Source organism: Dermacentor silvarum, chromosome 10 (assembly GCF_013339745.2).
Source record: "Dermacentor silvarum isolate Dsil-2018 chromosome 10, BIME_Dsil_1.4, whole genome shotgun sequence".
NCBI classification, from domain to species: Eukaryota; Metazoa; Arthropoda; class Arachnida; order Ixodida; family Ixodidae; genus Dermacentor; species Dermacentor silvarum.
In genome coordinates, this window is record NC_051163.1 from 123,879,406 (window position 1) to 123,893,635 (window position 14,230).

General features: G+C 43.2%; 1 protein-coding gene across 1 annotated transcript in view; it reads left to right on the forward strand.

Moving 5' to 3' along the window:
- The window catches only part of LOC119431819 (muscle calcium channel subunit alpha-1-like), a 47,512-nt gene that overhangs the window by 12,441 nt on the left and 20,841 nt on the right, over positions 1-14,230 (forward strand). Inside the window, exons 4-11 of the mRNA XM_049658059.1 lie at positions 1,276-1,396; positions 2,069-2,160; positions 3,775-4,079; positions 6,674-6,695; positions 6,781-6,841; positions 9,198-9,486; positions 10,571-10,700; positions 11,688-11,747. Of these exons, the coding sequence (XP_049514016.1) occupies positions 1,276-1,396; positions 2,069-2,160; positions 3,775-4,079; positions 6,674-6,695; positions 6,781-6,841; positions 9,198-9,486; positions 10,571-10,700; positions 11,688-11,747 (1,080 nt within the window). The remainder of the gene's footprint in view (positions 1-1,275; positions 1,397-2,068; positions 2,161-3,774; positions 4,080-6,673; positions 6,696-6,780; positions 6,842-9,197; positions 9,487-10,570; positions 10,701-11,687; positions 11,748-14,230) is intronic.

Here is a 14,230-nt window from a genome sequence, read left to right on the forward strand (position 1 = left end):
GCGAAATGCGTGCATGGGCACCAAACGTACTTATAAAGCTGACCTACCACAATTATGTAAAACTTATTTGGGCTTTTCGCCATATCTCAAGACGTAAATATAGTCGATGCAGCAGCAAATTACCCAAGGATGACATCTGGAAATACGTCAACGTGTGATGAGAAAAACAGTTCTGACGATGAATGATAAAAGGAGGACAAGGACTGAGTTGACGATGGGATATTTAGGTTTTATTGTTGATCGGTTGTCAATTCATTTATCTACCTCTCGTGGTGACTCCGTGGCTATTACATTTTGCTGCCGTGCGCGACGCCACGGTTTCTATTCCCGGCCGCGGCGCTTGAGTTGTGATGGGGGAACAATGCAAGAACGCCCATGTATTACATTTAGGTGCGCGTTGAAGTATGCCGTGTCGTAAAAATTCACATTGTCTAGCTCTTGTGTTGCTGAAGGACAATAAACCAGGCAATTTCAATTTGTACATAAAGGAGAAACGACACGGAGCGTGATAGTCGTTTCACCTTAGCATTATCACACTTCTGTGTGCAGTCAACCACAAAAGTTTACGGACCACAGGATCTCAGAAAACGTTCAATTCCCGAGCAGCCTATAGTTCTAGCCAGTAAAACTGCATATGACAATGTTGTTAGCCTATTCTAGTCGAGGCACAATATTAAAATGCCAGACGGCGTTGCTAGGCTGCGGAGATATTAAGCTTTTTCTAAGATTTCACGGTACGTAATATATTGTGGTTGACCGTAAATGGGCCGGAATACGAAGGAAAAAAATTATTTTGGTTTACAAAGAGTACTTTCTCATCTTCCTACAGCCAGATAAAAAGGTCCAATGAAGGGGATTTTTCACTCAGTGAACTGTACTGGAAATAAGTTGCTAAAGCTTTGACTTGCACGTTTGCAATACATGCTCTTCTAATGCGGACTACTTTTTCCTTCGATGCAGACTATATGAGCGCAATGACGATTTGCACCCCGTCGTTCATACGGAAAGCTCACCTATATAGAAACTTCGTTTCTGATGAAAAATAAGGGCAAACAGCTGATAGTCGGTTCCAGTACGTATGTCCTGCTTTCCAGAGTCGTGTCAGAGTTGCTTAATTTACTCCTTTGCAACAAGTTACTAACATAGTAATATTTAGGTAGTATACGTAGTCTTTCGATTACAAAGGCGAAGCATAGCGCGGCGAATCGTGTGTTGCAGCTCAGCTTCTGCAGTCTGCATGCTCAAGCGTGCCTGTGATGCGTTGTAATACCGCAGATCCTGACCGGCGAGGACTGGAACGTAGTGATGTACGACGGCATCAAAGCCTTCGGTGGTGTTGGCTCTTTCGGCGGGGTGGCCTGCATCTACTTCATTATTCTCTTCATTTGCGGCAACTGTATCCTTTACGGAAACAAGCACCGGAAGTGGGAGCATAGATGTGCGCTTAAGGTCGGACTGGCAACACAGGGATTGTTGTTCATTGTTTGTTTTCTGCCAGCGTTTGTTGCGCACAATCTTTGCAATTCCTTTGTCTTTCGTTCACTGACTAATGGCTGGAAAATCCACATTTACCCCCACAACTTGACTGCCTGTCCCGCTGCATGTCGCTGTCTATGACCAACGAGTAAACACCGTACGTTCTAAAATTACACAGCGTAGTGAATTACCTTAATAATTGAAACTATGTGCGGTATTATAGTGCTTTTCGTGACTACCATATCATCCGCCTCCTTGGCAGGAGGACGCCGATGATTGCCGACCAAATATACAATACAGCTTGATGTGAGAAAAAAACAGAACAAAAACAGAACATGCAGCATCACAGAGGAACGAAGAAGGCCTAGACGTGTTTAGTGAAAATAAGAAAGTGTTTAGGGGAGAAAGAGAAAGCGGCCTCGCACAGCACCTGACTCTAAAATACCGTGCGGGGAATAGACACTATTCTTTACACTGTATATCAAATGCGGGCATACAACTTTATTAGTTTCACCCTTGGTGTGACATTGACTTCGCGCTTTGCCTGAACCCCAAATACCTTCTCTTCCGCAAACCGACCTTTCCTTGACAGCATGTTGTAATGAAGACATATTGCTCAACGTATTCTTGGCCATCGCGGTAGACAACCTGGCTGACGCTGAAAGCCTCACTGCCATAGAAAAGGTGAGTCTCCCTTTCTCCGCAAGGGATTCGTACTTTCTTTAAACTTGAGCACAGAAGCGCCTCATCATGCGTTGGTAGCATTGTTAAAGGACCCCTCACCAGGGTTGGCTATTTGAATCAGACAAGTGCAGCGGACACTTCAAGCGTTGACAATCGTGCTCGAAAAGTATTCCAGCGCTGCTCTTCGCAAAAATACTTGAAATTTCAAACCAAACGCTACGCGCCCTCCCTCTCGTGGAAGTGCCACCCTCAGCCAGAAAGTCGAGATTAACGCACAAGCGCCATGACGTAAAACGCAGCTTTATCAACGTCACTCACCGGGGCACGTTACTTCGCTAAATCGTCCAATGCGCAAGGCCGCCGTAAATGCGCCTCGCACCAAAAAAAAAAAAAAAAAAAAAAAAACGGAAGAGGACAATAATAAGAAGGAAGTGGGGCTTGCCACGTGAACATAACTCGGTCCCTTGCGCATGCTTCTCGAGGCAGATGGAAAGAGTGCCTTTGTTGGCAGACGCTCTCGCCTCCTGGCGGTATGGTAACAAGACATTCAATTTACTCTATCTCCTCCAATAATAAACATATTTTAAAAAATATTTTGTTACAGACAGCGTTTTAGAGCTGGCTGTGTGGAACTATAATTTACAGTGCCAACTGGTGAAGGGCCCTTTTAGCCGATATCAGCACACAAGTATATGCGAAAATGAATATTTTTATTAGCACCGTTTAAAATAAATCCCTCCATTTTGATATTACCTGTAAGTTTCTCATTGATCAGCACCAGCTGTAGAACTTCCTAATATTTAGTGGGCTGAAAAGATTTTGTGTTCCAAGGCTACTTTGGGAGTTAGGACAGGATCAGCATCGGCTAATACTTCATGTGGGCGGCCCGGGATGGCTGAAGTGTGCCCACTGAAGAATCAAGGTGTCCTAAATGAACTTCAAGCGCCCCATAAAAGCGTTCCTCGTAGCCCGTGTTTTGTTTGAATGTGCAAATTCAATCAATCAATCAATCAATCAATCAATCAATCAATCACCGATTGCTCAATCTAAAAATTAATCATTAACTGGAACATCTCTTTTGTTTTAATTTCATAAAAGCAACGTTTTTATCACTGAATAAATTGCATCATGATTAATGAATACAGTAGCAATAAATTATAAAATGTGTGCGTAACTCCCTCTATAGCATTATTACAAAGTGGTTCGAGCGGCCAGTCGCGCGGCAATTTTGCGTGTATTCGTGGGCTTCTCTCACGCTCGGAAAAACACTTTTATGCAGCACGTATAGAGCAACAGATAGTTGTATCGGGAGTGTTTCATGTTGCTGTACAACTTTCACATTGATACTGCGATAATTAGGACAGAACTTCTCGAGTTAGATACTTAATTACAATTACCTAATTAAATATCAGTAACGAAAACACCCCTGGAAGCTCCTCGACTGTACTGGAAACAGTATGCACTAGGTTTTCTTCGACTAACGCAATTGCTCTTTTTTTTTTTTATTAATCTTGGTTCATGATAGTTGCCACACCCTGCATGTTTCGCCAACTGGCCCAACAGGAAATGTTCCCAAGTATATAATAGGCAACGATCACTGGCGTCACTCCGCAGGAGGACGAGGAAGAGGAGGAAGGCGCCGAGGAAGACGAGGACGAGCGGCGCAAGCGGCTCCGCCAGGAGCGGAAGCGGCGCCTGAGGCGGCGGCGTCGGCGGCGGCGCCGGCGCGAGCGCAAACGGCGTCAGCAGCAGCAACAGCAGCAACGGCAGCAGCGGGACGCCGAACAGAACACCGGCGGGGCCAGCCAGGACGAGGCCTCGAACGAGGCGGGGAGGGGCGCGAACAACGGGGGTCACTCGCCGTCGGACAAGGCTGACGCCCTGGCCGGCCACATGAACCATGCACCGCTCATCAAGATGTGAGGGCGTTGGCGCTACGCGCAACGCTGCAGATGCTTGGCGGACGGCGTTTTTTTTTTTCTTTTAATACCGGTGCGATGGTACCGCGGATGTCATTCGAACGAAAGTTGCCCAGTAGGACCGAAAACTGGGAGCGTTTTGGACAAGGTTAAAAAAAGGAATCAACGACACACACTGGTCGCTCAATCTTTCTTTATTTGTTCTCGTACGGAACATGTCCCGTTTACCGCTCTAATACAACAAGCAGAAATAGCAACACCAGCAAATCCCCAGAAATCAGTAAACACTTAAGTCACTGTCTCGTACACCTTAACTTTATTTCGTCAGGTGTTGCTGCAAACAACTGCACAGCTTTGATGTGGTTTTTACTTGACGACAGAGCATTGTTCTTGCTTCTTGGTGTAAACTCGGATGCAGCGATGGTTTGCGGATGCGATGGCATCTACGCTTCGGTAGCGGCTATGCCAGTCTCCGGTTATCTAAAGACTGAAAACTTAGCATAACGATTAAACATAATTGGCAGCGCTAAATTCGGGTGGTGGTCTGACTAAAATACTAAAAAAATATGGGGTTCACCAGCAAGCGGCTTCTCGGCAGTTTAACAGAATGTTTTGTATCTTTTTGCCGCAGACTTAATTATACAAACCTAAGCAAAATAATTTCGCAATACAGCGGGTGATATCACGAGGTCCCTGTCAATTTTCTGACCTGACCTGTTCACTGTCGCCATTAAACTTGTAACAATTCACATCGCAAAACGCCAGCACTGCAGCACAGTATCAGCTGTTATAGAAACAGGTCCACATTTAGCAACACCGTAGAGGCTTCGGCTAGTCGGTACATACTCGACAAGGGAACACCGCAAAAAAAAAAAAGCACGAAATACAAGAAGGATAAAGCGCTGGTGTGTTTCTCCCTTCTTGTGTTTCGTGTATTTTTGCTCTGTTTCCCTGCCGAGTTCATATGTAGGAATGGGGGAAAAGGGGGGGGGGGCGGGTGTTTATTAAAAATGTAGGGAGTGAGAAATGTGAGTGACCATTTCATGACAAAAATTCTCTCGCCACCTTTCGCTTTTGCAGTGGCCAGTTAACTTCTTCAAGCACCGCTGTTAATTCTATATTCATGGTCATGGGCACTTTATGCACCCTATGTGAAATTCAGTTGTGCCCAGAACTTTCGGGAAAACTTGGAGGGTTTGAGGGGCTCCTTATCGTATTAAAGGCAGAGCCTGTTTATAACTTCATTGGGCCCAGCACTGTGGATCGCTGTGTAAATAGGCAAACTATCTTATGTGAATGGACTTTTTTATTCTACCCGTATTCGATTCAAGGATTTGAGCTTCACCTTAGGAATATTCATCTTATGCTAGAAAATTGTAGGAGTCATGAGGGAGGTGGGTTGATGAAGTTAGGAAATTTGCAGGTGCAAGTTGGAATCATCTAGCGCAAGACAGGGGTAATTGGCGATGGCAGGGAGAGGCCTTCGTCCTGCAGTGGACATAAATATAGGCTTATGATGATGATGATGCTATAAAATATAAGGTTGGTCAGTTTAATGCGACAGTTGACTGTAAAATATCGCTTAAGCATTAGATGTCCAGCCGTTCCTGCGAATGTCTGCAAAGTCTTCTTCAAAGTGGAATATTTATTTTGCGTGCAGTGGACGATGATGTTGTACGGAGGGGCCAGTTAGTGGTCAGCTTTTAAAGCTGTGCTTAATAGAGCCACCTGGTATTGAAGTGCCTCGTTTTTCGGTCTACTGGCAGTTAATATTATCTTGACTACGGTGAAACCATGTTTGCTCTCTGAATAACTGAGTGAATGTGTCATTCAATGGTTCGCAGACATCAAACATAATTATTACGAATCAAGTGCAAAAATACTGCATTCAATTTAAGATACGGGAGGGTGGGCTTCCGCTGCAGAAGCGTATATAGAAATACGCGTACCTATAAAGGGTGTCCCAAGTCTCATGCATCAAACTTAAAAAATATGCAAAGAGCACGTAGCTGGACATAACCAAGGGAATGCTGCTTGCCGTCGCTTGGAGATACTCAGATAATTTTTTGCGTTCCGCCTAATGAGATCATTAGTCTTAATTATTCTACTTCTAAAATATTGTAATTACATGAAAAGTGTAGATGAGAATATAATATATAATATTTTAGAAGTTGAATAATTATTTAGGAGTAAATGATCTAATTAGGGGGAATGCAAAAAATAATCTGAGTATTTCCAAACGACGGCAATGAACATTAGCTTGGTTTTGTATAGCTACGTGGCATTTGCATATTTTTAAATCTTGGTGCATGATAGTGGGGACACCCTGTATAGATGGAAGCCGAAATATCAAGTTGTTTACGTGTGTGCTAGCGAAGTCGCATTTCATACTTGGTACCCTGCTTTGAGAAAGTGTGGACGTCAATGCTATTGCCTCAAACTGTATTCAGAGTTAACTTGTTTGATACTGCGCTGTATTAGGCAAACAGTAACCATTAGCAGAAATGGCGAGCCTATTAACGCGCTTTGTAGATTAAGAAATGATGCAGAGTCTTTTACTAGAGCTGAAAATAACCGTTTTGTCTTTATTTCAGATCTAAGGAAAAACAAGACAAGGTAATTAAGCTATCCTGCTTTCATGCAGAGTTGCAACTCATCGACGTCTCGGTCGGCTCAACTCGATCTTGCTTTTGTTTTTCAGACACAAGTACAAATTACTGTAGAAGACACAAGTGCTGACGATGGGAGCGCGAAAAACCCAGGTGAGAAGAGTGCAGAACGAGATTTTGAAAGTAAATAACAGATAACACGAAAGCGAAGGAATTACGGCCACTCATTTCAAGTGAAATGAAACTTTCCCTTTTATGTGCAGCGTTTTGTTCTGAACCTGAGTTTAATGTTAGCTGTGTCGTCAGTGTTGTGGCACTGCTTTAGGGCCAAGCTATAGAAATAAACAGAGCTTCGGGATAGAATTAGTATTGATGACACAGATGGTGGAGGGTGGTCAAGATGAATGTCTGCGATTGCTTTTGAACTGCCTATAAATTAGGCAGCTTTAACTGTATTAACATTTCGTTGGAGGTACTTTCATCTATGGCTTATAGCTTCAGATAGAAGTGGCCAGAAAGTTTGAGCTCGCAGGGTTTTCCGCGTCGAAGGTTAGTAACGAATAATTACTTTGAGAGCGCAATGCCTGCTCTTAAGCGGGGACGCGGGGCTAAAATCAGTTTTCTCCAGAAGTGCGCATTTTATAATTTTGTTTGGTTTGGAATTTAAAGCATACAAAGAAGCTCCACGCCAAGTTTAGTTATCGGCGTAATGGAAAATAAACAAGTAGTTCTTTTTTCAATTTGCATAGCTTGGCCTATTCGCGCTTCCAGGAAAACTATCGTCTTGAAACTGCAAAGGCCAAAACAGTTTGAATTGTTTCTGGGCTGAAAGTTTGTCAAGAACAAGCCTATGGACATTTTGAATTTCTATACTGCTTCTATCGAGAAAGAACTATATAGTTTTAGATCACGGTAACAAAAATAAAAAAGACTCAAGTTTTTCTAGAAAGCTTTCAAAAGTTTTCAAGTGATGCGGTTTTTACAGAAGAAGGCACAAAATTACAACAAGCTGCCCCTGTCCTGTAATATTGGACATTCAGAAAATCTTTATTCATGAAAAATATATCTAACTTTACAATTTTTGAAATTATGGTGTCCCTAATGTGATACATCAGGAACATCCCTGTTTTCTTTTCTATTTGCGCTAGTGTAATCAAGTTTACTAAATGTTTTAACGACACGAAGACTAAAGTTCCTGCCGAATTTTGATAAAATTGGCATGTCAGTTCAAAAGTTCACCTTTCAGCCACGCATCCGCCTTAGAAGCAAACATAGATATCCCTTAAATTAGTGTAGTGAGTCGGCTGAACGTAAGGAACTCCTCGCAATATTTGTTCCACCAATTAGGGTCTAACGCTTGCAATTCGACAAACAATAGTTTCATGTTTCGGTGAGAAATGTATATCCTCATAAGCACTTTTTATTGCAACGATGCAAACGCAATCTGGTTTCAGCTCCGCAAGAACGAGCATGTCAACATAAAAAAAAGTATCACGATTTAATTGTTGCAGGTGACATCCGCGGCACATTCTGGTCTGCTTCCTTTCATGCAGAGATCGCATCTCGTTAGCCTGTTGGCATCGCAACATTAGCCTGTTGCAAAAAGTTTAACTATCGGCGTGCTCATGAAACGGTGGGTCGCACGCATTACGTCCACTTAGCGCCTGCAGGAAGTCGGACGTCCTGGCGACGCTGTCGGTCGAAGCGCAGTTTCACCAATGGGTTGAAAGCGACTCGATCGTGTTTTTGTTTTTCCGACACAAAGTCCCATAGGTGCCGATACGCTTTTTTTACCTATTTTTTATAATAACATTTCTCGTGCATTTTGTAACGTTTTTCGGAACTCACACCCTCCCCAGCCCGTCGGCACGCAATGCTTCCAGTCCACATAACGAGCTCTCGCTTGTGAAATTGCGGGGAGTAGCGAAGGAGGCTTTAGCAATTACCAATCCCTAATGTGGAGAAGAGAGCTATGACGGCACTTGTGTCTTTTCATTTTGTTTCTTTTTTATGCCAATCACACTTTAGAAATATCTTTTTAGGTACCCCTGAAGCAGTATACAAACAGCCAATCACACTTTTAGAGATAGTCTTTAGATAACCCCTAAGCAATATACCAACAGAACGACCGATTGCTTAATGTCTAGTTAGTGAAGCACTGATTGCATCGTACAACCCAGGAGCATCGACGCAACTGACCGGCAGCCGCTTTATGGTACGGAAAGCTAGGCGCGCAAACCACGTGACGCAGAAAACCGAGGACAACGCGGTTCTCTGCTGATGTCCTTGTTTTTCACGTCTGTGTCTCTATTGCACGAATCACTCGCTCAGCTCACCTGTTTTTGTCGTTTTAATTTAGCCACGTGTCGTCCACTTTAGGTTGTGTCGATAGATGAGGGCTGTATCCGGCACTCGCTCACTGACAATCTGCCGCCGCAGAGATGCACCGCGAGAGGCACTCTCTCTCTCTCTCTTATACAGTTTATTTCTTTCTTTGCCTCTTCTGCAGTTGACCAAGAGGAAAGCGACGATGACGATGATGACGGTAGCGACGAGGAGGACGACGACGACGACGAAGACGACGACGAAGATTACGGGGACGAAGAGGAGGACGTTGGGGACGAGGAAGACGAAGAAGACGAGGAGGATGAGGAAGAGCTGGACGAGGAGGAGGTGGAGTCTGATGAAGAGTCCGTCAGATCGTCGCGCCCGCGCCGCATGTCTGAACTCAACATCAAGACCAAGATCCGGCCCATCCCCAAGGCCAGCTCTTTCTTCATCTTCTCGCACGACAACAGGCAAGTGCTGTTTGGTACTAGAGCGTACTGTGCGGGACACTGTTGAAGTAAACGCGCGGTTCAGGCCTCGACGCCGCTCAATCGACTGGTGACAGTTTACGGGGCACTCTGCGGTCGTTTTGTAAGGAACGAACAACGAATACCGCAAGTGGCCTTCTACAACGTCTCCTGCTTGCGCGTACACGTTCCCCGTGCTCGCCTACTCCGCGTACCCGCTAGCTTTAACAGTGGACGTGACTGTAACTGTACGATGGGAGGCAGAGAACTTCCTGAAGTTTAGGGTACGTTGGGCACAGTTCTTTCATATGGACATAAATGTACCATGATTTCGTGTAATGACAACATATTTGTGATTTGATTCAGTCGGAGTTTCACCCTTGCTCTGGCGCCGAAAAATTTTGGTTTAAGTTATGCATCGCCAAAAATTGTTTCTTTCCTTCAGAGGACGGCATTATACAACAGCTAGCAAGGATGCTAGTTAAACGACTTTAGCTACAACGCGCAGCGAAACTCCATAACAGAAACAAGGCATACGAAATGATTTCAGCGCTTGCCTTTCAAGAGCAGATGCGACCTGCAAATATAGAGATGTTTTTGATCTGGAATACTTGTTTCTGTGTTTATTTGTGTGTTAATACTGCTTGCCCTCGAAAAAGCCACTCCAGGAGTAAAAACACAGAACAACCAACATATATCACTTTCATATAAAACATAACATCGGGTATGAAATTATAGCAGTAGGCAATGATAGAAACGTAGTGCACTCTATTTTCTTCATTAACAACCTGTTACTAAAAACTATAAGTATCTTAACATATTTCGTTTAGTAACAAAGGCATGCTAAATACTGACCTTCATCTACAATAACGTGAAGTTACAATGTTACGAGTAAGTACAATTCTGATTAAGCATGCATGAACGGATTGGTTTATTGACGTTTATTAGAGTATATTATTCTTGCCTTCAAATGTTTTATGTGACGCTCAGTGGCTGAACGCGCTCTGCTCCCTTTTATTACTATGCGTAGGTATTACGGAAAGCCTAACACTTTTTTGTCGCACTGTGTGTTCTAACTCTCCGACAGATTTCGTATCCTCTGCCACAAGATAATCAACCACAGTTACTTTGGCAACTTCATTCTTGTGTGCATTCTCGTCAGCAGTGGTATGCTCGCCGCGGAGGACCCGCTTCGCTCAAACACACACCGGAACACGGTCAGTACGTCTTTGTCTGGCGGATTGTCGAATAGGTGGTGCCCAAAACATGCGTCTCCATGACGTGTTTAAGGCTCCGAAATTTCTTCTGGCACGTGCAGTTAGCAAAAGTATGGCCTGCGAGATCTTTTTGTTACTCAGAGGCAACCATCACGGAGGCGTGGATTTTCACACCACCTATTTTTCTCGGCCATTTAATGCTCAATGTAATATAGGCTTGTAGTAACTGACGTTGATATCATAGTGCGATAAAGTGTATTTAAATATTGCTTGAACACACTGTATCTCTGTCAGTATTCTATTACAATTTGAATTTTTCATCCTCAGGTGTCCTCTGAGGCTGACAGGTGTTTTTTGAATTAAGCGGAAGCAAAATATTTTTTTTTTGTGGGATACCGCCATCTCAGTTGTAAAACATTGCAGGGCTGGCACATAAGAAATAGATGAGTGCATTAAAGAGAATAAAGAATAAACGAAAAGCGCAACTTGAGGAATCGGTCAATGTAGTGGGGTAAAGACTGAGACAATTATACAAGCACTAACATGAAATGTCATTAGGAAGTTGTTTAGCAAACTCTTTATCTGGCGTTCTTTTTGTGCTCTATCCAGAATATTTAATTTTTATATTGTGCCAGGGAAACAAAGTACTGAGAGGAGCCGAAGTATGGCTCTCAGTATGTTAAGCGGATTTGTGCGCATCGGGTGGGATGTTCGATTGTGATTCTACAACACGTAGGAGTCCATGTTCACGTTCTATCAGACCGTTCTACTCTGAATGTTGTAAACCTTTAAATCAGTAGAAGACATATATGTAGTGCAGTTACGAGCGAACGCTTGCAATGTATTCTATTAGTGACATCGCATATGCGAAATAAAATGTGTTGTGATTTTTCGATCGTCATCGCTACATGACACTTAGTGCACTTGCTCATTTTATTTCTATATTTCCTTCAGTAACACTGAAGTGTGTGCATTTCTCTCTTTCAGATTCTGAATTACTTCGACTACTTTTTTACCACTGTTTTTACCATTGAGATCACGCTCAAGGTAAGCTTTGAACTCCTTGGAAAGTGTATAACGCGTTATTTTATTTTCAAAGAAACGAGCAATTTCTTTAATCCTGGCTGCGTTTTATTCCCCTGTGAAATAATTTCTCGTTTTTTATTAGACTATCAGTGACTTGTATTTCAGGTTCCCATACGTTCACTTTTTTCGCAGCCACTTTCAGACACGCAAGGAAGACGAACACTGAGTGCGCTCTTGTCGAGTGCCAATACCGACTTTTATAAGTACGTAAAAAAGCTGCAAATATCGATGACATAGTAAAAGGAGCAGAACAATTCTATACTGACCTGTACAGTTCTCAGAGCAGACAAGCTGCTTATATTCGAAGTAGGATACAGAATACAGAGGCTCCTTTTATAACTGGCGATGAAGTTAGAAGGGCCTTGCAAGACTCAGGGAAAAGCGGCTGGAGAAGATGGAATAACAGTCGACTTACTAAGAGACGGAGGAGATATTATGCTTGAAAAGCTTGTGGCCCTTTATACGCAATGCCTCACAACTTCAAGTGCCCCAGAGAACTTGAAGAATGCCAACATTATACCGATTCATAAGAAGGGAAGACCTTAGAGAATGAAAAAATTATAGGCCCATTAGCTGGCTTTCAGTATTGTATAAAATATTCACCAAAATAATTTCCAATATAATCAGAGCAACATTTCAATCAACCAAGAGAACAGGCTGGCTTCAGGAAGAGATATTCTACATAGGTCACATCCATGTCATCAATCAGGTAATCGAGAAATATGCGGAGTACAATAAACCCCTCTATATGGCGTTCATGGATTATGAAAAGGCATTTGATTCCGTAGAGATACCAGCAGTCATAGAGGCATCGCGTAATCAAGGATTACAGGAGGCGTACGTGAATAGCTTGGCAAATGTTTACCAAGATCCCACAGCTACCTTGGCTCTCTACAAGAAAAGTAGAAAGTTACCTATCAAGAAAGGGTTCACGCAAGGAGAGACAATATCTCCAATGCTATTCACTGCAGGCTTAGAAGAAGTATTCAAGCTCTTAGACTGGGAAGGCTTAGGAGTGAGAATCAACGGCGAATATCTCAGCAACCTTCGGTTTGCAAACGACATTGCGCTGCGCACCAACAATGGGGACAAAAACAGCAAATGATTGAGCACCTTAATCGAAGAAAGTGTAAGAATTGGGTTGAATATTATTATGCAGAAGACAAAGATAATGTTTAATAGCCCGGCAAGGGAACAAGAATTCAGAATCGCAAGTCAGCCTCTAGAGTCTGTAAAGCAGTACGTTTATCTAAGTCATTACTCACAGGGGACCATGATCATGAGAAGAAAATTTACAGAATAAAATTGGGTTGGAGTACATACGGCAGACATTGCCAAATCCTGAATGGGAGCTTACCACTGTCGTTGAAAAGAAAAGTGTACAACCATTGCATTCTACCGGTGATAGCATATGTGGCAGAACCTTGGAGGCTAACAAAAAAGCTCGAGAACAAGTTAAGGATCGCACAAAGATCTGTGGAACGAAAAATGTTAGGCCTAACGTTAAGAGACAGTAAGTGTGAATCAGAAAGCAAACTGGGGTAGCCGATATTCTAGTTGACATTAAGAGGAAAAAATGGAGCTGGGCAGGCCGTGTAATGCGTAGGATGGATAACCGGTGGACAGAGTTTCAGAATGGATACCAAGAGAAGGGAAGTGCGGTCGAGGACGGCAGAAAACTAGGTGGGTTGCTGAAGTTAGGAAATTTGCAGGCGCAAGTTGGGGAATCAGCTAGCGCAAGACGGGGGTAATTGGAGGTCGCAGGGAGAGGCCTTCGTCCTGCAGTGGACATAAAAATAGGCTGAGATGATGATGATCAAGAAAGCTGCAGAAGCTCAATTATATTGGAACTATCTATAAACCATGTGATATGGTTTTCCGTATTTGTAGTGTTGTTCAAAAGGCTCACCGTTTTTCTCCTGGTATTGTTGCGTTCTGAGTTTGCTCCTAACCATAGAAACATACTAAATATTTGAATGTGTGGCCTAAAAAATATCACATGTGCACCAGTTGCCAATATCTGTATTCTGTTTTCTAAACACATTTTTACAGATAGTAGCTCCTTGTAAGTACAGTTTGTTTTCAGTGAGAATATTTCCGGCCGCTTTATCGAGCATGACAATACCTGAGAGCTGACGACGCGTCGTTCTCTTTTTAGACTTTGAAGAAAGAGCATTTAGGTACTATTAATCTTCGAATTACTATTCCGCAGATATGCTTACATGCCATACGTGTAATTGGAGTTACGTGTTCTTTCAACATTCTTTTAAAGCGACGCTGTCTTTGGGAATCCTACCGGACTTTCCTGACCATGGCTGCTGGATGCCGCTTCTGTCCTATCGAATAACTGAAGTGCATGCCCGATGGTGGGGTGGAAAATTGGTGCCTCAGCACGATTAGACCACAATCGCACGTAAACTTCTATCGTGCCAACCCCAACTAAC